At 46.3% G+C, this 24,335-nt stretch overlaps 3 protein-coding genes across 3 annotated transcripts in view; 2 read left to right on the top strand and 1 right to left on the bottom strand.

Annotated features, from left to right (window-relative positions):
* LOC137913561 (FYVE, RhoGEF and PH domain-containing protein 4-like) overlaps positions 1–4,194 on the top strand; it is a 31,746-nt gene extending 27,552 nt beyond the window's left edge. Inside the window, exons 7-19 of the mRNA XM_068757204.1 lie at positions 547–636; positions 743–888; positions 1,105–1,261; positions 1,399–1,537; positions 1,611–1,669; positions 1,748–1,894; positions 2,264–2,436; positions 2,674–2,704; positions 2,795–2,875; positions 2,960–3,085; positions 3,439–3,576; positions 3,691–3,831; positions 3,928–4,194. Of these exons, the coding sequence (XP_068613305.1) occupies positions 547–636; positions 743–888; positions 1,105–1,261; positions 1,399–1,537; positions 1,611–1,669; positions 1,748–1,894; positions 2,264–2,436; positions 2,674–2,704; positions 2,795–2,875; positions 2,960–3,085; positions 3,439–3,576; positions 3,691–3,831; positions 3,928–4,194 (1,695 nt within the window). The remainder of the gene's footprint in view (positions 1–546; positions 637–742; positions 889–1,104; positions 1,262–1,398; positions 1,538–1,610; positions 1,670–1,747; positions 1,895–2,263; positions 2,437–2,673; positions 2,705–2,794; positions 2,876–2,959; positions 3,086–3,438; positions 3,577–3,690; positions 3,832–3,927) is intronic.
* Positions 4,195–6,165: 1,971 nt separating this feature from the next.
* Positions 6,166–19,975, bottom strand: LOC137913548 (nuclear pore complex protein Nup205-like). Its single transcript, XM_068757192.1, has 42 exons — positions 19,948–19,975; positions 19,303–19,445; positions 19,016–19,187; positions 18,652–18,796; positions 18,365–18,524; positions 17,944–18,172; positions 16,831–16,995; positions 16,513–16,688; positions 16,303–16,419; positions 16,051–16,188; positions 15,784–15,934; positions 15,339–15,544; positions 15,022–15,204; positions 14,778–14,828; positions 14,405–14,614; positions 14,059–14,296; positions 13,780–13,969; positions 13,533–13,653; positions 13,308–13,389; positions 13,032–13,196; positions 12,766–12,890; positions 12,114–12,228; positions 11,821–11,970; positions 11,605–11,679; positions 11,271–11,428; positions 11,109–11,189; positions 10,654–10,845; positions 10,324–10,525; positions 10,135–10,233; positions 9,900–10,045; positions 9,506–9,697; positions 9,304–9,425; positions 8,907–9,039; positions 8,587–8,713; positions 8,404–8,477; positions 8,012–8,140; positions 7,705–7,810; positions 7,414–7,586; positions 7,191–7,320; positions 6,876–7,004; positions 6,716–6,762; positions 6,166–6,635 (listed from the first exon to the last, which is right to left on the bottom strand). Exons 1-42 carry the CDS (start codon positions 19,973–19,975, stop codon positions 6,483–6,485), a joined length of 5,928 nt encoding a protein of 1,975 aa, XP_068613293.1. The 3' UTR covers positions 6,166–6,482.
* Positions 19,976–20,512: 537 nt separating this feature from the next.
* On the top strand, positions 20,513–23,577 carry LOC137913554 (acylglycerol kinase, mitochondrial-like). Its single transcript, XM_068757198.1, has 14 exons — positions 20,513–20,655; positions 20,742–20,781; positions 20,894–20,973; positions 21,058–21,133; positions 21,213–21,338; positions 21,428–21,522; positions 21,651–21,720; positions 21,982–22,061; positions 22,168–22,225; positions 22,298–22,445; positions 22,539–22,636; positions 22,775–22,845; positions 22,971–23,055; positions 23,173–23,577. Exons 1-14 carry the CDS (start codon positions 20,546–20,548, stop codon positions 23,332–23,334), a joined length of 1,299 nt encoding a protein of 432 aa, XP_068613299.1. The 5' UTR covers positions 20,513–20,545; the 3' UTR covers positions 23,335–23,577.
* The last annotated feature ends 758 nt before the right edge of the window (positions 23,578–24,335 follow it).

Consider the following 24,335-nt stretch of genomic DNA (forward strand, 5'->3'; position numbering starts at 1 on the left):
AGTCACACAGTAGCATTTATTACAGTACAAATAAAGTCAAACATCCTGTCTAAGAGGAGCATTTCAAAGAAGCCCTTGCGGTCTTGTTTCCGTTGAAAGTCCTTAGTACATAAATCATCCACAATTAACAATACAAATTTAACAATACAAATAAAAATAAAACCAATATTCAATAACTCAATTGATGTGTAAAGTCTTTTTGAATTCATTTTGAGGCTGTGCAGTTATTATTTTATTTTACTGATTTGTTGCACACAAAAACAGCTTTTCGTGACACGTCCACGACTCCGTTTCATTTGGTGTCATTTCCCGTATTCTATAATTCCACTTCCTGTTTAGAAAGCCTCTTCAGCCTCTGACGGACACACACATCCTGTGAGGCTGCACAAGCCTCCACTCCTCAGTCATAATACCAGTCATTCATCAATAAAGAAGTATTGGATTGAAAACGGTCGATGGCTTTCACACATCACTGAGCCATTAATGATCAGAGGCAATTTGAGATCTCAGTTGTCCCACTCACACTAACGCACCCTCTGTTTTCAGGAGACCAATGAGCAGAAGCTGTTCAAGATCGCCAGCGAGCTCTTACACACAGAGAAAGCGTACGTGGCGCGACTTAACCTGCTGGACCAGGTGAGGACGGCCTGCTGAGTGTGCAAACGTGTCTCTATTCCCCTCCAGTGAGACCGAATTTCACATTTCAGTCACCTCACAGTTCCGTATTGTATTGACTCCTTAGGAATTCTGCACCAAGTTAACGGAGGAGGCAAATAAAGGAACGTTCCCCGTGGAGGTAGTGAAGAACATCTTCTCCAACATCTCCTCCATCCACATCTTTCACGGCCAGTTTCTTCTTCCGGACCTGCAGAAACGGATGGGAGAATGGTGAGCGTCGGCGTGAAATGGGACGATAGCAGGGTCTTGCATCACTTTGCAGCTACCGTGTCTCTTTGCACTGAAACAAATGCACAAACACCAGTGATTGAAGGTGTGAACGATGGCGGTGCCGGAGTCCCGCACCTGTAAATGCACTAAATAGATGTTTAATAATTAACAACCTTAGGGTATTTGCTTTATAGTTAACAAACACCCTCCTTGCAGGGAGACCACACCTCGCATCGGAGACATCCTGCAGAAACTCACGCCCTTCCTCAAAATGTATGCAGAGTACGTGAGCAATTTCGACCAAGCCATGGAGCTGGTGAAACAGTGGACTGATCGTTCACCTCAATTTAAGGCCATTCTTCAGGAGATACAGGTAAAAACCAAGCAGCATCCAGCCATGAGACGTGCATTTCTGCTGTTCTCAAAGCTTTGAGTTTGTCGGAGGACGTAGACTCATGCAAATTGCTATACAGCATGCTATACGTTCTTTTTTATTATTATTCTGGACAGAGTCAAGAGGCCTGTGGTTTCCTGACACTTCAGCATCACATGTTGGAACCCGTGCAGAGGATTCCCCGCTATGAGATGCTGCTTAAAGACTATTTGAAGAAGCTGCCTCAGGATCACTCGGACCGCCAAGATGCAGAAAGTAAGTCAGAATACCCCCCCCCCCACCCCAAGTCAGCCTATATTAAAATAAACCACGTCCTTCTTTTCCGCAGAATCTTTAAAAATCATCGCCACGGCAGCTACTCACTCCAACAGCGCCATACGAAAAGCTGTAAGTGCAGCGGTTTTAACCAAGGCGAGCGTTATCCTGGTGCATCGCCATCCAACCAGAATGTCCCGTCTCGTTTAGGAGAATTTGAAGAAGCTGGTGGAGATCCACGAGATGCTGGGTGAGGAGGAGAACATCGTCAACCCCTCCAACGAGTTCATCAGAGAGGGACACATCTTGAAGCTTTCGGCCAGGAACGGCTTGGCTATGGAGATATACCTCTTCCTGGTGAGAGAAACCGTTCCGCCTTCTGATCTAATAGAGGGCGCAGCTGGGAAATATGCTGCAGCGAGACTTTGCCTGCAGAAGTTAATTGAAACGAGTGAATCATTGTAAGCCAGGGCCCCCCTCTGCGAGGTTGCTCTGGAGGAACATGAACAAGTCTCTCAATTACTGAGATTGCCAGATGATGTGATTACGTTCTGGCTACGTCTTATTAGCTTCCGGCGGAACGTCTCCCGTCTGAGTCATTCACACTCCCTGCTGTGTGAAAACGGCACCCTTTAGAGGGCGCCGGCGCCGAGAACAAGAATAGCGCTGATCCATACTCTTATGCTGCCAATCCATGCGCTGTTTTGTGTGTTATTGTGATCCTAGTTCAACAACGTGTTGTTGTACTGCGTACCCAAATTCAGCCTGGGAGCCACGAAATACACCGTGAGGACACGGATCGGCATCGACGGCATGAAGGTGGTGGAAACGACAAACGAGGAATACCCTCATACCTTCCAGGTGTCGGGGAAGGAGAGGACGCTGGAGCTGCAGGCCAAGTACGTGTTATGCAGACATATCACACATAATGCAACAACTCCCAGCTCATCCCACATTGAAGCGTGTGCTTGTCTGTCATCTTCATACAATGAATGTACAGTTTAATTTCACATGCAATGACCCAAACAAGTACACGTTTAAATCCTGTAAATCTCTACGTAAAGCCGATGACCACAGCTAAGTGCTGTTTTGGTGTGAGAAGGACAGGAAGATGAAGTTCTGCTTTCCCTCCTCAGGTCAGAGCAGGACAAGGCGGACTGGATTAAGGTACGTGCAGCACCTGCGTGTCTTTTAGATGTGTTTGGATCGGGCAGTGTGGAGGGAGTCACACGTGGGCTTGTATCTCTTTTCCTTTAGGCTTTCCAGAGGACCATCAACACCTTCCAGCAGAGAAACGAATCCTTCAAGAGCGCTTTGAAAGAGGTGGAGGAAGTATCGGTGAGTCGCATCAGGGTTCATCCACGCGCTGGTTACGCCTCTCGACCGTCGTGCTGAGCGTGCGTTTTTTTGGCTTGGACACAGAAAGCAGAGCTGGGAAAGCGTGCCCCCCGCTGGATCCGCGACAACGAAGTGACGATGTGCATGAGGTGTAAAGAGCCGTTCACCGCTCTGACGCGACGGCGACACCACTGCAGAGCCTGCGGCTATGTGAGTCGTGTTGGTGTCTTCTTGTCCGTTTACTTTTGGCCCAAGAGCTCAAATATTGAGAGATGAGTCAACTTTAAAAAAATAAAATAAAAACTCAGGCTTTTGGTTTTTTGGGGACTTTTCTTGCCTTTAAATTGATATTAAAGCCTAAGTTTTCTTGATCAGAATTATGGGCCAGATAGTGAGAGCGACCCGTTCCTTATTCCGCCCTGTCAAAATGCTTCAGCTATAAAACATTGTCTTCTAAAACAGCAATAGTGGCTCAGATATCCACATGAAGCCAAATAATGCTCAAACTGTTTTAGCTTTAATAAGCATAGGTGGTACATCTTATCTCCTCCTCCTCCTTACAGGTAGTGTGCTGGAAGTGCTCAGACTATAAGGTGCCACTTGAATATGACAGCAACAAGATGAACAAAGTCTGCAGGCACTGCTTCTCCATTTTGACAGGAGAAGGGAACACGGAGGGCAAGAAGAAGGGCATCCTGGAGGTGAATGGGATGCGTCGTGCACACAGATACACATGCTGGCGCCCTTAATAAGACATAATTGATGGCGTTGAAATCGTGTTGCTTTATCGATTGCGTTGATCTTACCGTGTGCAGATCGAGGCAGCTCAGTTGACGGGCAGCAGCATCATTTGTAGCTTCCTTCAGTACTGCGAGAAGAACAAGCCATGGCAGAAGGTGTGGTGCGTCATCCCTGAGAAGGAGTCCCTGGTGCTCTACCTCTACGGAGCTCCACAGGTAAAAGCGCCGAGAACAGGAAGCCAAACATGAGAACATCTAAATGAATGGGAAAAGTCTCGCTTCAATCTCCTCTTCCCTGGCGACTCTCCCCAGGATGTGAAGGCCCAGTGTACCATCCCCCTCCTGGGATACTCTGTGGATGACAGCAGCAAGCCCTCGGACCTCCCGGCCAGCTTCCGCCTTTCCCAGTCCAAGTCCCTCCACAGCTTTGCTGCCGAAAGTGAGGAGCTGAAGCAGCGCTGGCTGAAGGCCATTCGAGTCGCAGTGAAGGGAGAGATGCAGGAATGCTTTCAGACCGGCGACAGCAACACTAATGCAGACGACAGCAGCACACAGGAGGCGGCTTCCGATAGCACTTAAGGGTGCGGCGAACTGCTGTTGGGTGTGTACAGTTAAAAAACAATATGAGCAGACGCTCTCTCCGTGTTGTCCTGAAATCCAAGCCGTGAAGTGGAGAAATCATTGCTGGATAAGCTGCCTTGTCTTTCCACCCTCCTGCATCGGTTCCTTCGTGGATGAGCTCAAACCCATAAAAGAGCTTGATGGAGAGTGTGCTGGATTCCTAATGGACCGGCCTGGTGCAATCAGCACTAGAGCACAGTGGCCTCAGGATCGATGAGGACAGGAAGTAGATAGGACAGCTCAAACTCATAACCGTGTCGGCTCCACTTGAGCCTGGGGACGACCACCGATGTGAGGCGGTGCTTTGAGAAGGACAAAACTCAAGTGTCCTGGTGCTGTAAACGCCACTCTGTACCTCTCCCAGAACCCGCTGGAAGGATTATATCTCAGATCCTGTTGGGATTCCCCCGGGAGCCGAAACGTGTTGCTGGGAGACGGGAAGGGATGTGTAGAATAACCTTACTTAGCCTGCTGCCACGGCGACCAGACCCCCCCCCCAGATAGAAAATATTTTCAATGTACAGAAATCCGTCTGAAACGTTTCGATAACATAGAAAGCAAGCAGTATATAAGTATTTAGAGTATTCCTGCTTTTCTTTGCTTGAGGATGCTTTTGATCGGGAAACTATTCAGGTGATTTGATAATGATGGTCTCGCCTCCCTCGGTGAAAAGTCACTCATGCATGTTGGCAGATACGCCTGCAGCAGCTGAAGAAAACTAATGAAAACCAGTTTTATATCTGAAATATGACCACAGGAGCAATAATTGGTCCCATTTCTAAAATACCAGTTTCAGGTGATGCTGCTGTATATGGGTAAAAGTCTTAATTTATTCTATAGCAGAACGGCAACACCTATTGTGATACCAGTTAACGCCTTTAGCTCCATCCAACCGAGGAGCAGCCAGAGCAATTCAAAACGGCCTCCAGGAATTTGATGCTGGTCCCCAACAAAGGATTGGATAGATTTTAGAAACGCAAAAGAAGCCAAATCCAAATATTCAAATGGTTAATCAAGATTCTGCCATATATTTGAACTACCAACCCAACCCTGATGACATCACAATTAAGTTGGTTTCTCCCACGTTATAAGCTCCTACCAGAGGATGTTTATGACAGGCGGAGTCAAGCAAATGGGCCTTCATTTGTAAAAATGAGCAGCGTGCCCCTTAAAAGGTACAAAAAACATGAGAGCGAAATTACACAAGTCTCTGGTTTCACTATAATATAGTACATATAGTGACTATATGTACTGCCATCCGCTCCCGAACCCGCGACCCAGATAGAGCCGTCTGCGATAAAAGCTTGTCCATTTTGTCCGAGGTGAGCGGGGGATCGTCGTTCTCGTGTAACTGCGGTTTTCCATTTAGATGGAAATGCAGCACAATCAGATACAGGAAAGCTGGTGTGACAAATGTAAATGTGTTTCTAATGCTGTATGTAATTGTATTTAAAGTAATTTATGGAGTACGACAAGCACGATTAAAAGTAGCACAAAGTTTTCAAATGAGGTTGTTTTTTTAGTCGTCAAACATGCCACTTGTGATTCAGCCCCATCCCCACACAGCTGGATACTGGTCTCAACCCTCTCCTCAGTATTGAAAAAGCAAGAGCACAAAACTTCCCATTCCTTAAATCTGAACGTAAATCCCGATTGTTTTATAAATTCTCCCATCCTCCTCCCCAACGGTGTAAGAAGACGTGCACTTCAGTCTTTTAAAGTTTACCCTTAAAGAAAATAAAACCAGATGAAGTGGTGTTTTAGTCTGTTTTCATGTCGTACATCACTGCTTGAACGACTTCACCTACAAACTGAGGACACGGCAGCACGTCTGAAAAGAACTTGGAATCAAATCTCTAAACGGAACATTCCCACTCTCTTCTGAACGAGTCCGCAAGAAATAACTCCACATGACTATAATTTGCCGTTACCCACGAAACAATTTATTTTTTATTTATAATTACTGGTGTGAGTTTGGCAGTTGGTTGCGTGTGAGCTATAAAAGTATGTACCAGACTTAGAAAACATTTATTTTCACACAAAAAGAGAGAAATGAAACGAATTATCTTAAGTAAAAAAAATTCCATAAATGTGTGGAACAAGTTATTCTTCTTTGACGAGTGCTCCTTGCAGTGTTGGTCAATTTGTCACACAAACATTCGGAGTGAGCAGTAAATTGAGACTTTTCCAGAGAAAGTCGCTGGCAGAAAGTCCGTGGCAAGTCTTTTGTACTGGTCAAGACCCGCTCAGCTTTTAGGCTGTTGGACGAGGCCACGGATCCTGCGGACCAGGGCCTGGATGAAGGTGTAGCGGGAGCGGACCTGGCTGTACAATCCCTCCACCTCCAGCAGCTTCCTCTGCAGAGCCTCTCCGAAACCTGCGGCCATGTCGCTCTTCAGCTTCTCACGCGTAAAAGGAAAGAGGGATCAGGAACAACTTAGGAGCTAAAAACATGGAAACAGGAGCAGCTGTTTCTCACCAGATCAAGGTCTTGCTGGCTGACCCGAGACAAACCGAGACCACGACCTCCACTTGTCTGCAACCCACCAAAGGATTCTGAAAATAGGGAATCTTTAGATCAAATGATTCCATCAAGTTCAACGGACTAAATTTTAAAACTCGGCTTGAAGGTCTCTCACCGCCAGCGAGTTGCGATTTGTACAAACCGGCTCCAGGTAGCAGAGAATCTTTCAGATCAGTGGGAGTGCAATGCAACAGGTAGAACTCCAGGTGGCGCCACAACACAAACAAACAGGTCTCGATAATGTCTGGGGAATATTCAGGTCAAGGAGATTTCTACAAGAACTCGCAAAGACGAACATAAACTAGCTTATTGAGTAACAATAAATGATTCTTGCTTTCTAATGTGATGAACAGAGGTATAAAAAAAAAAAATGCTTTAATCAAACGCTGAAATCCTCCGACAAGTGTGCAAGCAAGAGGCCAACGGATACAAGAGCACAGCGCCAGCAGCTTGGCTCTGCTGTTGATGAGCTGGACCAGTCGTCTCCTGGCCAGCAAGCTCCTCTGGACGGACGAGATTTTCTCCACTCCCCCGGGGCCCGACACAAATCCTTGGCACAACTACGGACAACAAGTCTGGAGTTGGCATACGAGTTGGATCCAATAGGCTGTTTGTGTCAGACGGAGCAATTTAATCTCCTGGGCCATCCTTACCTCCTTGAGCTCCTCCGGAGGCAGCTGCTCCAGGCCCCGCAGCTTGCCCAAACTCTGTCGGTGACTCTGGTGGAAGCGGAAGAAATCTGCAGCGCTGTTCTTCAGCAGGTACAGGACCAAACCCAGGCTAGGGGCCTGGGAATAGGCCAGCGATGGCAGCGTGGTCGAGAGGTCTGAAATATACACTTCGTATTGGGTTGTGTTTTAACACGCTATAATACAATACTTCTGCTAATTCCCCTTCCTCGTTATTAGCAGAATGCCACTGACCTGCGCGTCCCCCTTCCCTGCCAGCTGGCTCGCTGCCCGACGGGCTGAAGAGGCAGAAGCTGAACTGGGCCTGGGCTGAGCTCTGCAGCAGCAGGGTTTGGCAGTACTCCATGATGTTAGCACACACCTGAGTGAAAGCGGAAACACAACCTCAGACAACGGACTTCCTGATGGATCATCGCGAATGTCGCTAGTCCAAGCAGATTATTTCAGTGCTATTGTTCCAGCCGTTCTCTGAAACCACCGCCGTCTATCGCACGGGAGAGGAAAGACATTCCGTCTTCTTATCCAGGAGAACTCTACTTCATTTACGCAAGCCGCCACGCACCTGTTGCATGGCAACCTCCATCTCCTCTCGTCTGTCTGCCGGGTCCGTCGGTGCAGCGATCTCTGCCTGCTTCAGCAGCCGCTCCCGTTCGCTTCCTGCCAGACGGCCGAGCAGTGACAGACACAGGCGCTAGAAGAGAAGAGCGTTACAATCACAGGTGGAGTCACCACACTGGGATGGATGGGCATTAGATTCAGCCGATGCCAATGACACCAATAAAATAATAATAATAAGATAACTTTAAAGGTGCATAAGGCCATCTACCGTACTAGACAGGGATGTGTAGCTGGTTGATAATGTAAATGCCACATTAATGGTATAATAATTAATCTCTTTATTCCATTAATCTAAAAAAACAAAAAAAAATTCTAGCAATTAAGGAGCTATCAGACCTGGAATCTGTTTATGTGACCCTGGAACTCTGGAAGAGCGCCACTGTTGACCTCCCCGTTCATCTCAAGGGCACCTGAGAGACCAAGCGTGCACGGTGAACACCATCCAGTGTGTATGTGTGTGAAAATGTGGATTGCAATGGGAAATGGTAAAGGTGAGGAGTGGGCTGTTTCTTCATGTACCTGGCAAAGCCGTCTTACTGATGATGCCTGTAAGCAAAGAGAGTTCCTGCAGAACTCCCATGCTGAGATCCTGACAGCGCAGCAACGACTGAATGGTGTCAGCATGAACTACCAGCCATTGGAGAACCTACGCACACACGCACGCGCACGCACGCGCACACACACGCACACGCACACACGCGCACACACACACCAAAATGGAAAGTTAGAATGCAGTTTTCATTTTATGATGAATATACACCATAATATTTATTCATGAAGAGTTGATCTCTTATTATGTAAAAGCTTAATTTTGTGTCATTAGCATTAGTTTTGTTTACCTGCGCCGCCCCCTGCTGGTGGTTCATGATGGTGGATGTAAGGATGACCTGAAAAAGCCTCAAGGTTGGTAAGAGAATCTGCCTGTAGCGGTCCACGGGGCTGGGGATGAAGCCTGATGGATCCCTCATCGTCCTGCAGGCCAAAGAAGGAACAGACACGCGTCTGGTAAAACTACAGTTAGAGCCCAAAAGAATAAACGTCATTTGGACAAGAAGTCTTTAATCTGAACGGTCATTTGTAAAATCATCTGATTTGTCTGAGTGAAAAGAAGAAATGTGCCTATTTTGGGGGAAGATTTTATCAAAATAAGCAGGTCACAAACAAAAGACCAACATTATACTTATAGAATAACTTGGAAGTTACAGCACAATCTCATTCCTCTCTGCACGGCTCTACCTGTGTGCATCGCTGTCCGGTATCATGTCGAACACTTGGCACTCTATCAGCTGCGCCACCAGTCCAGAGCGCAGCAGCTCTACGGCTCCCTGGCCCGTCGTAGCAACACGCGTCAACAGGGCCTGAAAACACGCGTTGTAAAATTATAATAATAACCAGTGCAAAGCGCAAGTGTGTCGGTTTAAGCGCACGCCGTTCTCACCATCTTGCTCTCGTAGATGTAGAGAGCTTTGAGGAGGGGCGGCTGAGGTGTGAGCAGGCTCTGCAGGGCGACGTCATCCTGCCTCAGGCTCTCCACCAGCGACCGCAGGTACCCACTGTTGCAGATGTAGACGAGCCACTGATTCTGCCTGTCTATGGACAGAATCCGGTCCAGCACGGCCAGGGCTAACATCTGACAGACGGGGAGAGGAGGCGGGGATAAAGCGAGCAGTGAAAGTAAAACCGTAAAAGTATCGCCAGGGAGTCCAAAAACAAACACAGGTCTCCACCCCGTAGAATAAATTTTGAAAACTGAACTTTCATGATATTTTTGGAACCTCACTCCACCCCGAACACATCAATGAGGTCCCTACTTTTGTTGTTTAACTCCTTACCCTGCTAATCTCATGGCCGTCGCAGGCGTCCCGACACACCACCTCCATGAGAGCCTTGCCGTAGCTTTCAATGATGGAGAGATTCTCTCTCTGCAGCTTGGAGAAGCCATCCTCGGGGGCCGTGAGGCGCTCCCACATCGCCGTCCCTGCTGGATGGATAAGGACAGAGGTTTTGCTCACGTGACCCCATTTACACATCTGCATAGCTGCGCGTCATGATGCGTCTTTGTTTTACCCGTTTGCAGAGTATCTGGTTCTTCGGGTTTCTGGGAGATTTGAAGGTAGTACAGCAGCGACCCATACAAGTGAGCCCGCAGACGCTGATATCCGCCTCCTTAAAATGTAAAAAAAAGACGTAAAGGTTTCATCAAATATTCAAACCTGGCTTTTCACAAGTCAAAGCGTCTTTAATGTTGCCACTAACCGGTGCAAAGGATGAAGTCCAGCAGTTTACGGAGAACAAGGTGCAGGGCAGAGTTGGCGATGGAAGCGAAGCCTGAAGATGCTTCTAATCCCACCCCCTGCTGCTGCTCAGACGACACCGATTGGCTGAGGTGGGCAGTCAGAGTGAAAACTGCTCCAGCGACGATGGGCATCAGTTCTCCAGCAGCGTCGTCAGACAAGACCTGGATGACACAGCAGATACATTCGCAGTGAATGGAGATAAATTAAAGCTACGGCACCCTTAATGACGTTTCATTAAGGGTGCCTAAAAACTATATATCCCTAATAGGAGTTTCACATTCCGTCTGACCTTATCGTGGAGGTCTAGCAGCAGCTCCCTGATGATGAGCTGCCTGTCCTCGGCAGGTATGAGATCAGAGGGGCAGGCAATCAGCAGCGTCTCTACCAGGCTCCTCCAGGAACGCAGGGCATGTCGCTTCGCACTCAAACTGCGACGCACGCGATTACGCTCCACCACCTGCTGCAGGATGGAGTTCACCTCCTAGATGAATAAACCCCGGGATGGAGAGGAGAGAAGGCAAAAACGTTTTGTATTCCAGCTTTCTATCCAACCATCTAGGAGACAAGATGACCTCAATCGTCTCGTCTGCAGTCACTTTATCCGCCTTCCCTTCTCAAGTTTACTCCCTGGTTAAAGGGAGTAAACTTGAATTTAAATAGCCTGAACTCACATTTCTTCCTTCCGTCCTGCAACACGTTGCTTAATTACAGATCAATTAGTCCCGTCCGTTTTAATTCACGTACCTCCATTAAGAGGGGCCTCTGTCCAATGGCAGCCAATCCTTGCAGCGCATTCACCTCAGCGACCAGGACTCTGTGGAGCAACTTTAAGGAAAATCGAAGGACAATATGAAAAACCGGAGGATGATGAAACGCTAAAGACAACAGCAATGATTGGAAGCCCACCTTAACGTTGCACACGGTGTGTCCTTGCTCGCTGACGTGCTCACAGTTGGCGATCACCTGCTCAATCTGAGTGCGCTCAAAGAAGTCCAGCTGCAGCAGCTCCGGCATGTCCTGGCTGAAGTCGATGGAGTCCAGCACACTCAGCAACTTCCTGCGCACTGTTCACACGAAACAGGAACAAGATGAGAGTAAACGTCAGCAAGTCTGGTACCGGTCGAAGAGAAGGTGAACCGTAATTAACAATTTGAACACATTCCTGAAACTCTGTCAAAAGTGTCCAAGTGTTGTATTTAGGTTACAGAATCTGTCTTAAATGCATAATGAGGCGACAAACCTTTAGACACAGTGTCAAAGTGAAGGAATCCACTGACTGATCTGGTCTCTTCCTCCATGCATAATTCCCCGTTGGCTAAAACAAACAATTATTTAGTTAAATTCATGAGCTCTGTTGTGAAGGCCGCAGGGGGATCAACTCATGTCAGAGCACGGGGGGGGGGGGCGCTTTAATCAAAATGTGTGCATCATTTCAGAGCTTTAGCCAGCGAGGTACCTGTATGCTGAGAGTGTGGCTGGTCATCCAACAGGAGGCCGACGAGGCGTTGTGTATGCGAGCGCTGGCGGTTCAATGAGGTCACTCTCAGTTCAATCGCAGCGGTTTTCATGAGCCAAGACATCTGGGAGAGGGCAGCGATCTGATCACCTGATGGTACAGCAGAAAGAGGAGTCAAGTCAAAGATCAGGGAAGACTACGCTCTTCATTCTATTTCTAACAAACACACATGTTTCCTTTGTAATATTTTCAACTGGAGTGTAGAACCGCTTTACTCATTCCCTAATACTCACTCGGCAGAATGAAGGGCAAGTGCTGCAGGTGAGAGAAGAGGAAGTCCTGGCTGGTCCTCAAATAGCGCATTGCGGGACCGGACGTTTCTAGGCAGGCACACAGCTGGTAGATCACCTGAAAGACAAGAAGCAAGACATCCATCCATCCACCGGAAAAAAGGTAGAAGCAAGATTTGTGTTAAAGGATGCCCCCGCAGGAAAACTTAAATTAAAAAAAAATTACATTCCAAAGGGCCTGAATATATAAAAATAAGCAAAATAAAGAATCTGCTCCTGTTCCGTCTCTCTGTCACTCTCTCCCTCTATTCATTTTGGACTACCTGTCCTTGTCTCTGTCTTTCTACCTCTGTCTCTTTCTCTTTCTCAAACCAACCAGTCTAGACAGATTTAGGTGGCTTCCCACCATGAGGGTTTAGGTTCTGTTCAAGGTTTCTGCCTGTTAAAGGGAAGTTTTCCCTTGCCTCTGTGGCCGAAGTGCTTGCTCTTGTGGGATAAGTTGGGTTCTGTCTTTCCCTGCTACACCCGTGCATTGAGATAACTTTCTATTATAATCCGGTGCCATAGAAATTAAAATGAACTGAATCGAGTATCTTTAAACCTCCATCAAAGTGTCCAGTCTCTGGGTGCGCTTTGATTAGATGACGAAGACTACCTGGTAGCAAAGCTGAGCCAGGTGTGGCGCCTGCCGGATGAGTACAGGTCCAGATCTTTTCTCAGTGCCTCTCTGCAGCAGACTAAGGATGGCGTGCAGGCAGCTCCGTGGACATCCCAACACACCTGAAAGACACCTGTGAGGTCAACTAAAAAGATACCCCCTCAGGGCAACATACCAAACCAGGACCCCAATTTATATTATATTTTATGAAATCACAACAGCCACCAAAATAAGCATGCCGACAACTAAAGTTGTGGTCTGACCGGGGTCCTGGAGATTTGTGGAAGACACCGGCTTCTTGACCTCGTAGCCCAAAAGATAGAGAGCCAAGTTGGGCGTCTTCAGCTCCAAGGAGGTGACGAGCAGGTTCAAGATATGGATCTGGGTTTCGTGTCGGATTCTTGCGACCTTCCTTCGCGGATCGGAGTCTGGACATTTGGAGGGAGAAGGTTCTAACACACAAGCGTAGCTGTGGAAGTGCTGGAGGATCAAGTCAAACGCAGACGGTGTATTCTTGAGCACCAGCATGTAAGTCTCACCATCTGTGTTCTCCGTTCGCTCTTCTGCCTCTTCATTATCCAAACACTCCACAAAGCCTGCCATGAGCTTCTCGCTCACAGTCTGAAGGAGAGACACAAAAATCACACACCGCCACAGTCCAGAGCCCGAATGGAGCCCTTTCTCCTTCCCTACCTTCCTCCACCATCATCATCCAGATTGTAGCATGTAAATTATATTGGTAGAATGTCATAATAAATGGGTACCTGGTCGTGTGTGAAATCTCCCACCAGTCTGTTCTGAATTTTGGGATAGTTGGCGATGTGTCGGAGGATCTTGGCACTCTGGAATGCAGCTTCCGGGTTGGAGCTGCTGTGGTACAGATACCTTCAAGGAACAAACACAGGTCCGTTTCAGTTCTCCCGCTTTGAACACATTAACCTTTGTGTGAGCATCTTTCCTCAAACAGAACCTACGTCATTTGATTTGCATTGAAACCCCGAGTACTGTTACCTAGCAACATTGACGATGTGATCAGCCCTTTTAGTCTGAGGGCTGACCCCTTGGAGGAGCTGCTCCAAAGGTGAAACGAGCAGGGAGGCCTGGCTCTCCCTCAGGAGGTCCATGAACATCACTTCCTTCTGCAAAGCCAAGTCCAGCAGGCCCAGACAGTGCAGCACTGCAGACTCCAAGTGCTTTTTACCTGCGGGGGGGGGGGGGGCAGTGTCACATCAGAGTGTACACAGAGACAATCTGCTTCTGCCTCTGAGAGCAACAGCATGGTTCGCTCACCAGGAAAGGGCGAATAGGTGTCCAGCTGGCGTACACCCTCCTCCAGCAGGCTGAGGCAGAGTGCAAGCACGGGGGAGTCGTTTAGCAAGTGGAACATAATGCTGTGTCCAGGGGGCTTGTGGGCCGGGAGCTGCTCGCCCTGCAGCTCCACCAACTCCTGGACAAAATCTGCTGGCTGGGGCTCGTAGTCCCGCAGCAGCTTGTGGAACACCTCCAGGACAGTTTCAGCGACCTCCCACTAACACATGGAAAAAGGAAACAGCCACATACTCAATGGATGTGGAGTTTAGATTACGCATACACTTCATAAAGACAAGGGGTGGGGGGTGGGTACCCGGCGCTTTACCTTCTCAGCTGGACGGCGATACGCTCTGGTGGGGAAGGGCAGAAACACAGAGTCACGCAAGAAGTTCAGGTAGGGTTCAAAGCCCGGCACTCGCAGCCCTGCACCCAAATTAACAGGCAGGCTGCTCTCAACCAGCGTGCTGATCAGATGGCAGAAGCCTCTAGTCAGGGGGTATTCCTCACAGCTGGACTCGATCTCATTCAGCTCCACCTGACGGCCAAGGACATAAAACGTGAATCTCCTGACAGGTTTTATTAATGCTGAGAAGACTGGATTTCACACAGACGACAGCTGAAAGACATTCCCTTCCAAAAAGTCCTTAAGTGGGTTGAGAAATGAGAATCTTCATATTCACCAACTGCCAAAGACTCACCTCAATTCCAGCCGCCTGCCTCTGCCCCGGCGCTCGCACTGTCTGAAGGATCTACGATAAAAGATAGGAGAACATGCTTACATCACCTCTGATCAAACCTGACAGGCACTCGGATCATTTGGCAGATACTAAATTTACGGCTTTGCAACTACCGGTAGTCTTGCGTAAATACGACCAAGAGAAGACTCTCCTTAATTTAAACATGATCAACTTCATCTGGTTCTGTTCATGAATACGGACTAACCTGCGTGTACTCCAGTGACTGCCAAAGCGTAGCAGCGATCTCTGGTGACTTCCCGAAGGCCGCTAGGCAGTGCAGCACCTCAGCCTTCAGGACGGGAGGAACGCTGCACTGCAGCAGCCCCAACATCACTACGACCGGGGTCCACTGGGGATGCTCACACAAAGCCAATCTGGCATTCTCACTCTTGGGAGAGAAAAGAAAACCACCAAACCACCACAAAATTTCAGCAACATGTAAAAATACAGTTTATTCAAAGACACGTGATGAATACAGAACCAACTGCAACTAACTCGGACGGACGTATCTTTGTGCCATACCCATGTGATAACGGTGGTGAGCAACTGCAAAAATGAGGTGAGTCCTTCCAGCTCTCTTTGGGTGATGCCCCTCAGTGGCGGGTGGCGGTACTGCGTTGCATCTGGATTTGGAACGTCTCGTCGTAGGTTCTCATGATAGAGCATGAGGGAGTGAAAGAAATGTTCCCAAGACACCGGGCTTCCTGACACTCCCTGGATGTTGTCACCTGCACCCATAAACATTCAGTTAGTCGGTATTTGTTGAGATATGGACAGGATTTCCGAGGCCAGTGTTAATATCACCGAAAGTTCAAGCCGTTTTAGGTGGCTTTTGATTCTTTAGTTTATTTAATACAGAACAGCCGCAAAAAATAAACCATACTCTGATTGCAGAGTCTTACAAATTCCAAACAACACAAGCCCAAATTTCAATAATCTGACATTGTGTACACAAATCTGCTCTTACTGTGAGTGGCTCCATTGGTTTTCAGCAGACTGAAGCAGTAGTGGGCACACTGAGGACCATTGGCGAGGCCTTTTAGCATTCGCAGATAGGAGATATAGAGGGTGGAGGGCAGAAGGTCCCCCATCTGACGCACAAACTTGGACAAAACAACCTGCATCAAATCGTGCAGTAAGAATAGTATGAAACATTTTTCTTTTGCACATTAGTTTTCCTTTAACTTTCATTATCATAGAAGAAATAGAACCAATGTACTTCCAAACAACTTACCTGTTTATGTGGAGGCCTTTGCAATGCCATCCCCAGGTAAGATCCTTGCAGGGAGGTGTGCTGGAGTGACTCTGTGGGACACCAGAACTCGAGACCCAACTCGAGCCCAAATGAGTCCTTGCTATAAAACTCTCCAATCTGGAAAGGCAAAGCAGCAGAGTGTAATCCAACATTATCAGTTGAACTCTAAACATATAGAAAGTTGACTTTGATCGATGTGTGTTTATTCAATTTGCTCGTGAAAAGACCGACCAGGATCATGAGGTGGTCCAAATCCTTGCGTAACGATGATGGAAGTTCACTGTCCATCTGCTGAGACATGTGCACCAGACGGGCATCCTCGTCAGCGCGGTTACGGAGCTGTTTCACCTACAAGGAAAGTAAAAAAAACTTTACAGTACAGTATGAACGGTACTGTGTGATCGTATGTAGTAGCAGTGGACTCCTCTGGGCATCTCTTACCTTCATCGGCATGAGAGCCAAGAAGTCTGTGATTAGTGAATGAAGGCGACGGATGTAAAATTCTTCGTGGCTAAAACTCTCACTATCCAGCACCCCTTCCTTCATAAAAAGAAAGACGTCCCCCAGAAGCGCCTGGTCGGCCAGAGCCTCGTCTGCCTCAGTGAACTCTACCAGGCCTGCAAAAAACAAACACACACAGACACAAAAGAAACACACTAATTTAAAATGGCCTTCATCTTTAACAACTCGCTTAGTTCCAAAATGCTTTTTTACGACAGCGAGAGAGCAGTTAATGCACGTCCATATAATAGACTTTACCGCATCCCTGTGGCAGCTGAGAAAGGACCCTCAGAGACAGAGACCAGGCCAGTCGACACACAGCCTGCAGGCCTGGAAGCTTCCATGTCTGACCGTCCATCAGACGGCTATGCACTGCAGATACATACTGCCTCTCGGTCAGCAATGGCAGCGCTTGTAGGAGATCTAGAGGAACACAACACAGAGACAGTCCAACAGGGAGTATAACCAAAGCCACCAAGACAAATAAATATTATATATATACAGTGGTACCTCGACTTACGAATGTCCCTACATCCGAAATTTTCAGGTTACGAATTTTCTGAATGGGAAAATATTGCCTCTTGTTACGGAAGCATTTCAGGATACGAGGTGAACTCTGGGAGCGGCGAATAGCGCTATTCGCCGCTCCCAGAGTTCACCGAACGTAAACAAACTTGTAGCTGCTCTGCCATCTGCCTGGCAACCCGTTGCGTATGCGTGTATCTCAGCATGCTATTCGTGTCCCCCTCGTGTCACCCGGAAAAAGTGTTGACAAGTCGGGCTATTGCTCATTATGATGACGTCTGCCTCGCACATTTCCGACGGATTGTCAAAAGCCGGCAAAAGCAGACGTCATCGGATCAGTTTTTCAAGAAACGCGAGGCAGAAAACACCGCAAAGGACCAGTAAACAAAGAGGACAAAAAGTAACAGCTAACAGGTAGATTAATATTTTAAAAAAATATCATAATGTAGCGTCCGTCGGACGCTGGAATAAGCACACGACGGGTAACTCTCTGTGTGTGTGGGTGCCGCGAGGAGGAGGAGAACGGGAGAGCTGCGTAGCTCCCGCAGCTCTCCCGTTCTCCTCCTCCTCCCCGCGGCACCCACACACACACACCGCCCCTCCTCCCTGGATGCCTTTGCGGACTCTCTGCAGCGTAGGAATAATGAACACTCCTAAAACATGAACCGTTACAATACTTTTGCGGGGCTTGGAACGGATTAGTGCATTTACATTCAAAATGCGTCTCTACTTACGAAGTTTTCACGTTACGAGGTTAGTCCCGGAACGGATTAAATTCGTAAGCTGAGGTACCACTGTATATGTACATTAACAATAATACATCACATGTGTTTGACATGCTCTCACCTTCTCTGTCCTCTGTTCCTTGTTCTATGAAGCTGACGTCCAAGCAATAAAGCAGTGCCATGACCAGAGCCATGTTCACACTGTCCAATGAGCCATCAGCTTGAACCGTTACTGTTTCCAGGTGACCAATAAGAGCCAGAGTGTCATCCTTAGTCAAAGGGGACTGGCAAGTCCATGAAAACAGGCTGTCTGCCAGGGCTTGTCGGGATTCTTTGATGAGATCAGCCACCTTGAGATAAGAGAAGGAATCAAATCCTGCCCATGTTCCACTCTGTGTGCCCCCCCCCCCCTCCATGTTTCTACTACAGTAACAAAACACTGGCTATGCACAAGTCAAGCATGACAGAAACCAAAAAAACTGTGAATATATTAATATATAATATCAATCAGTTTGAAGCCAAAACAAAAGATTTGCTCTCACCTCTTTCCGATGCTTCTCATTGCCCAGGCCACGCTCCTTCTGCAGCTTTTCAAACTCACGTGTCAGATTTATCTCCGACACCAAGGATAGGATGCGCTTGGTTAGACCCTGGTTCATCAATTCATCTGTGTAGCGCATCGTCAAAGCCACCAATTCCCCACTGGGTGAAAAAAAAAAAAAAAAGAGATAAATAAAATGAAAAACAAAAAAGACAATAACACTCATCATGTAGACATTCAGGCACCTGTCATTGGCTGAGCGTACTATTTACATTCAGGCATTTTTACCTCAGGTCGAGGGTGAAAGTCTTGCCGTGTCGTGACTGGATGAGTGTGCGCAAGGAGTTTGCCACACAAAGCTTTCCATCCCAGTAGAGCAGCACAGCAACTAGACCGCGTGTTAGACCAGGGAAATGGGGCTGCTGTTGCTCACCTGGAAAAATTTACATTTAGAGATTTAAAAAAATACGATGCAGATTTATTGTTATCACACATCACAGATACCAAGTAAGACAATGCAGATGGACGAAAGAAATGTATTTCCTTACCTGCTTTAACTATAGATGTTGGATTTAATGAGAGTCAAAAATAGTCACGTAGCTTCCAACATAACGTTCATCAAACATCTTTTACCAACTTAAACTCACTATACCTGCCAACAGAAGCTCCAAAGCTGCCAATTCGCCAATATCAAACAAGTCACTGAGGATGAAGGCTTCTTTGAGGAGTTGCTCTGGAAGGAGTCGCGACCCCTGCTGACCTTGGATAGCAATGCCTTCCGTGCTGGCTTTACGCACCTTTTCTCTCTGCTCAGCACTCTTTGGCTGAAAATGTAGAACGAGAAGGCCTACTATTAATACAAGTTTAGACTTAAAAGTTTATGTAGCAAAATGTTCCTGCATGCACAGAGGAGAGTTATTACAACTTAAAGCGTCTCACCGGATTCCTAAAGAGTGACAGAAAGTGAGCTTTGTGTTTTTTGAGCTGCAGGTCCAAAAGATGGATGCTCTCTGGCTGTCTCCTCAACACCGCCCCATCCACCGTCTCCCACAACTCCTTCAGCGGCCCCCACAGACTGGCTCCTGCGTGGGTCAAAGATTTTTTGAGTATACTTTTAAGCAAAGATGGCACCCGTTTCTCTTCCTTAAAACCTTTATCCAAATCGTATATAATGAGATCTAAATAACTACAAGGACTGTTATTGACCAATGCTCGATGGCCACTGACAGAGGTAACTGTGTCCGTCTGGGCCAGTCACGTTTTCAAATAGTTTAACTGAATTCGTTATCAGATCAGGTTCAAATAGTCATATCGGCCGTAACACACTGGTGATAATGTGACATTACGTCAACATTAAATTATATATAAACGTGTTTGCCAACCAATCGTTCTCACAAACACTAACTCTACTTGGGCTCGGTTAGCCTAGCAATCAGAGGCTGAAACTGAGCGGTCCGTCGCCGTACGGTGATTACAGTGGCAAGAGTTACAAACAGCTCTAAACGCATAAAATACCGAACAAGACAAGCTACTGCCGATTACGGTATAAAAGTTACACTTATTAGAAAATGTAATAAATCATACCCGAATTTACCGCCATCTGCGCCGCCATGATACCCCTGAAGAATTACAGAGGTGTCCACGCTTGTGCCGGTGCGAAATTTAAAATGTTTGATTCTTTATACACGCTTTGTTAACATTGACTGAGAAAAATTACCTTATTCATAATTTAATTCGCATATCATGTAGTTGAAAAGGCATTATACTTTACACACTGTCTTTATTATATGGCATATCTTCAGGCGAGGTCTTCGGCGCATGAAGTCTTTTAGTTAGATGGGGATTGTAGTTTTTTAGCGTAATTTAGTAATTTAATTAGATGTTGTATTCATTTGAATTTAAACTGCGGATTTTTTTCTTCTCTGTCATACAAATGCAATTTATATTAATATTTGGTCAAATCAATTGTTTTAACAAAACTTATGAAACGTTTGAACCATTTGTTTGCACTGCCGTTGGTTCCGAGCTGTGTGTAGACCGGACTGTTTTTGGCGTTGCACCAAAGACACTCGCATAGCTATGAAAACGTGACCGTGGACACACAGACATTTGTGTATCATGGTTTGTAAACTCCCGTGTCTGTGTAAATATAGCGTGATTTTGAGGACGTTTAATTAAAACCATGGCTCGCGTTGTCAGAGTTTTTCAGACTCTACGTAATCACTGGAAGAAGTCTACGTTCGCTGTGTGCGTTTTGTCTTACGGGGGTTACTGGTTCTACGGCAAACATTGGTGAGCGACATTATGGCACGACCGTGGTCTGGATAGCATACGTGTTTACGGGTATTATATTTTCTTTATTTCTTGTATGTTAACAGCGACAGCGTTCTGCGGAGAGAGGCCTGTCTGGTGGCCAGGGTAAGACATTATTTATATGTGCAAATACATTTTAAACTATATGCGGGGGGGAAAGAACCCAGAGCTCCCTTCAAGTGCCTTCTCGCCTCATCTTCATCATGCTTTCTGCTAGGAATTTGGGCGTCAACAGATAGCACCACAGGAGCGGCTGAGGAAAGCGACAGTGATCTTAAACCCCTCAGCCTGCAATGGGTAATAATAAGACCTCCCTGATATTGTTTGTACTGGATTTCAGAAATCAGAATATTTCCAAACTCCTGCCTCAATATTCTCCAGGAAAGCAAATAACTTGTTTGAAAAGAATGCGGCTCCCATTTTACACCTGGCTGGTGTGGACTTTAAAATAGTGAAGGTATGCTTATCCCCCCCCCTTCAGAGTTATTATTTGCTCTTTATCTTATGTGATACAATAATGGCTTATTCCTCTACAGACAGATTATGAAGGTCAGGCCAAAAAACTAATGGAGCTCATTGAGCACACAGACATGCTGATTGTTGCCGGCGGAGACGGGACGTTGCAGGAGGTCGTCACAGGTTTACTGCGGAGGGCAGATCAAGTAGGTGTCACTTATGCTATGGTTTTTGATTAGCTTCTAATTCAAGTATTTCTTTTAATGATGCACTGTCGGATGCTTTATTGCCCCAGGAGACGGTCAGTAACATACCCATTGGGTTCATTCCACTGGGCTCCCAGAATTCCCTGAGTCCAAGTCTTCATCTCATTAGTGACAACAAGGTCAAGTAAGTATCTCATCATCCTCATCATCATATGCAACAATTTATCTGCCATCATGCGCCACCATAATAAACGATGCAGCAACTTTACCTCGCCACCTAAATGACAATTTTCCATCTTATACACTATTTAGAGACATTATTTCAGCAACACTGTCTGTTCTGAAGGGAGAAACGGTGGCGCTGGATGTGCTTCAAATTAAAGTGAGCAAATGTCTTCTTTTTGTATTCTACAAAGATATGAAATTAGAGTTTGGAAGGTAGATACTTTGCTGATCCAGTATTGTCTTTAAGGTCTGATACATTGTATTATTGTACTCTTTATAATGTGTCATTATAACATTGGATAAAAACAAATTGATGTGTCAAAATATGTTATTTTTATTTTTGAAGCACTTAAATAGTACTGTGTGCGTGCGTGCGTGTGTGTGTGTGTGTGTGTGTGCGTGTGTGCGCGTGCGCTAGGGGGAGAAAGATCAGCCAGTCTTTGCTCTGATGGGATTACGATGGGGTGTGTTTCGAGATGTGGCTGCGACGATCAGCAAGTAAGATTACATTTGAGGGGTTGATCATTCAGACACTAATTGTGGGTAAGATCGGACATAACGCCCCATTCAAGGGAGTAATTACGGTAATCGTATGTTTCCATAGATATTGGTATCTTGGACCACTGAAGAGATATGCAGCACACTGGTTTAGCACATTAAGGGTAAGGCAATACGAAGAGTCGTCATTTTCTCAATGAGTCGTATTGATCTCGCATCCTGATGAAACCCATCAGGAGTGGCCCCTGATCAGGGATGTCTCAGTGGCCTATACAGCTCCCACCCTTCGACCTCCGGACCTGCCCCCTCAGAAGCCCCCAAGACCCAACCTGCTCTACCGCATTGCCCGGAGGTTGAGAAACTACTGGCGCCCTCCCGTTAAAGGTAATGTGTGTTGTCATATTAACGCGTGGGAAAACGACAGCCAATCCCGACGCTAGCATGTTTGTGATCTTCGTTTTCATGCGTGTTGCTCAGAGCCTCCAAGAGTAGAAGAGCCGGAGGAGTGGAAGGAGCAACAGCTCTCCACGTTTGAGTTGTTCATTCAAACACGCAACAAAAACCCAGTGGAGAGGGTCAGTTGTAAAATATTGTGTTTTTAAAAACCCACCTATTCTTTTAAAATCTTGAGCTCTGAAATGCTGACATAGCCTTTTTGTTATATATATCCATGTGTTTTTTATTTCTATGTTTATTATCCATTACTTTTTCAGCACAGGAATGATTCCCTGATGATTTGTGCAGAAGCAGAAAATTTCACTGTCAGCGATTTCATCAGCGTCGGGTTCGTAGTTTCAGTTTTCTACCGGTTTACTGGAAACAGAAAAAAAACGTAAAGGTCAAAGGGCACATATGGAAGTTCATGTTTACGTAATCTCAAGTAAAAGAATGTTTCATGATCTTCGTTAGAGATAAAAAAGTGGAGGACCCCACAATATTCACTGGAAACTCTACAAAACTGGAAGCCAGTGCTTGCCGGCTGCAGCTGCCAGAGGTCAGCAGCCCTTCAAACGTTATTGCACCAAAGTCAAATCGAAACGATTCCATTGTTCTAATTGATATTGCACAATCGTACTTTTTTTTAAACCTTCTTTAAATCCTGCTCTCACAGGGTGCTGGTGGCTTTTACAACATAGATAATGAGGAGTATGAGGCGATGCCCGTGGAGATAAGGTTGTTGCCACGGAAACTTCGCTTCTTCATCAGCGCAGAACGCAGAGAGCAGCTTCTCGCAGACGCAGAGGGAAGCAGCAGGAACACAAATGGAGAATAAGAAACGACGAGACAAATCATGGACTCGGATGACTGTTGCAGTGCTTTTAAAAACATCCCAAATGTATTAATGCCGGTTTTACTACTTAACATTACTTTGAAAGGAGTGGGAAGATTAATCCACAAGTCTTTGAATATGAAAGGACCAAGTTGTTTTTCTTTGTCACTAACCCATGTGCGTGTTGTCTGACAAATGTTTACGCAGTGGTTTTCTCTCGCTACCATATTTAAACCTGGTCAATAAAAACGCAGTAATGTGTCCAATTTGTGTGGTTTTTTTTACAATTTGATAGTTGCTATGGAAGTAGCTAGCAGATGCCTGAGTAAGATATTTATTGGAGGAGCTGGATGCACCAATCGACACAGTCAGGTTATCAGATAATCAGTGTTCGTTATAGAACAGTGGCAGTGAAATGAAACTGGACAGTTGCTCATGCAGAGTTTATTTGTACATTTTCTGCAATCTTTTACAATGTGTGAAAATTAGTTAAGGTGAAGACTTTTTTCCCCCCCACCCTTATTTTTACATTATAACCAAGAAACTGCTACTTGGATGCGCTGCTGCATGTGGACAATACTTTTGCTGTGTGACATTCAGAAGTGACACGCAGTACACATGACTTCACTATTGTCGGTACTTATTGGCTCGTCAAAGAATCTATTTCATATCGTGACGTGCATTTTACTGATACACCTGTGAAACAAGTCAATAGACAAGCTGGACGGTCCACTTGAGGTTGAGGTTGAGCTCAAGTGGCCTCCTCTTTCAAACAGTATTCAGGGCAATTTTTTGTTGCGATGTGTTTTGTTTTGTTTTAACTTCAAACCAGGAAATGTCTTTGGGGCGGGGCCATACAAAACAGGGCCAAATGAATAATAAATTATGACCTTTCCTCAAATGTGACCAAAAACCTTCGAAACGAAAGCCATGTTTTGCTGTTTGCATGAAGTCAAACAGCAATCTTGCTTCATGGCTCAGGCCATAAACTATGAAACAGTGCA

Source organism: Brachionichthys hirsutus, unplaced genomic scaffold (assembly GCF_040956055.1).
Source record: "Brachionichthys hirsutus isolate HB-005 unplaced genomic scaffold, CSIRO-AGI_Bhir_v1 contig_1421, whole genome shotgun sequence".
Classification (NCBI taxonomy): domain Eukaryota; kingdom Metazoa; phylum Chordata; class Actinopteri; order Lophiiformes; family Brachionichthyidae; genus Brachionichthys; species Brachionichthys hirsutus.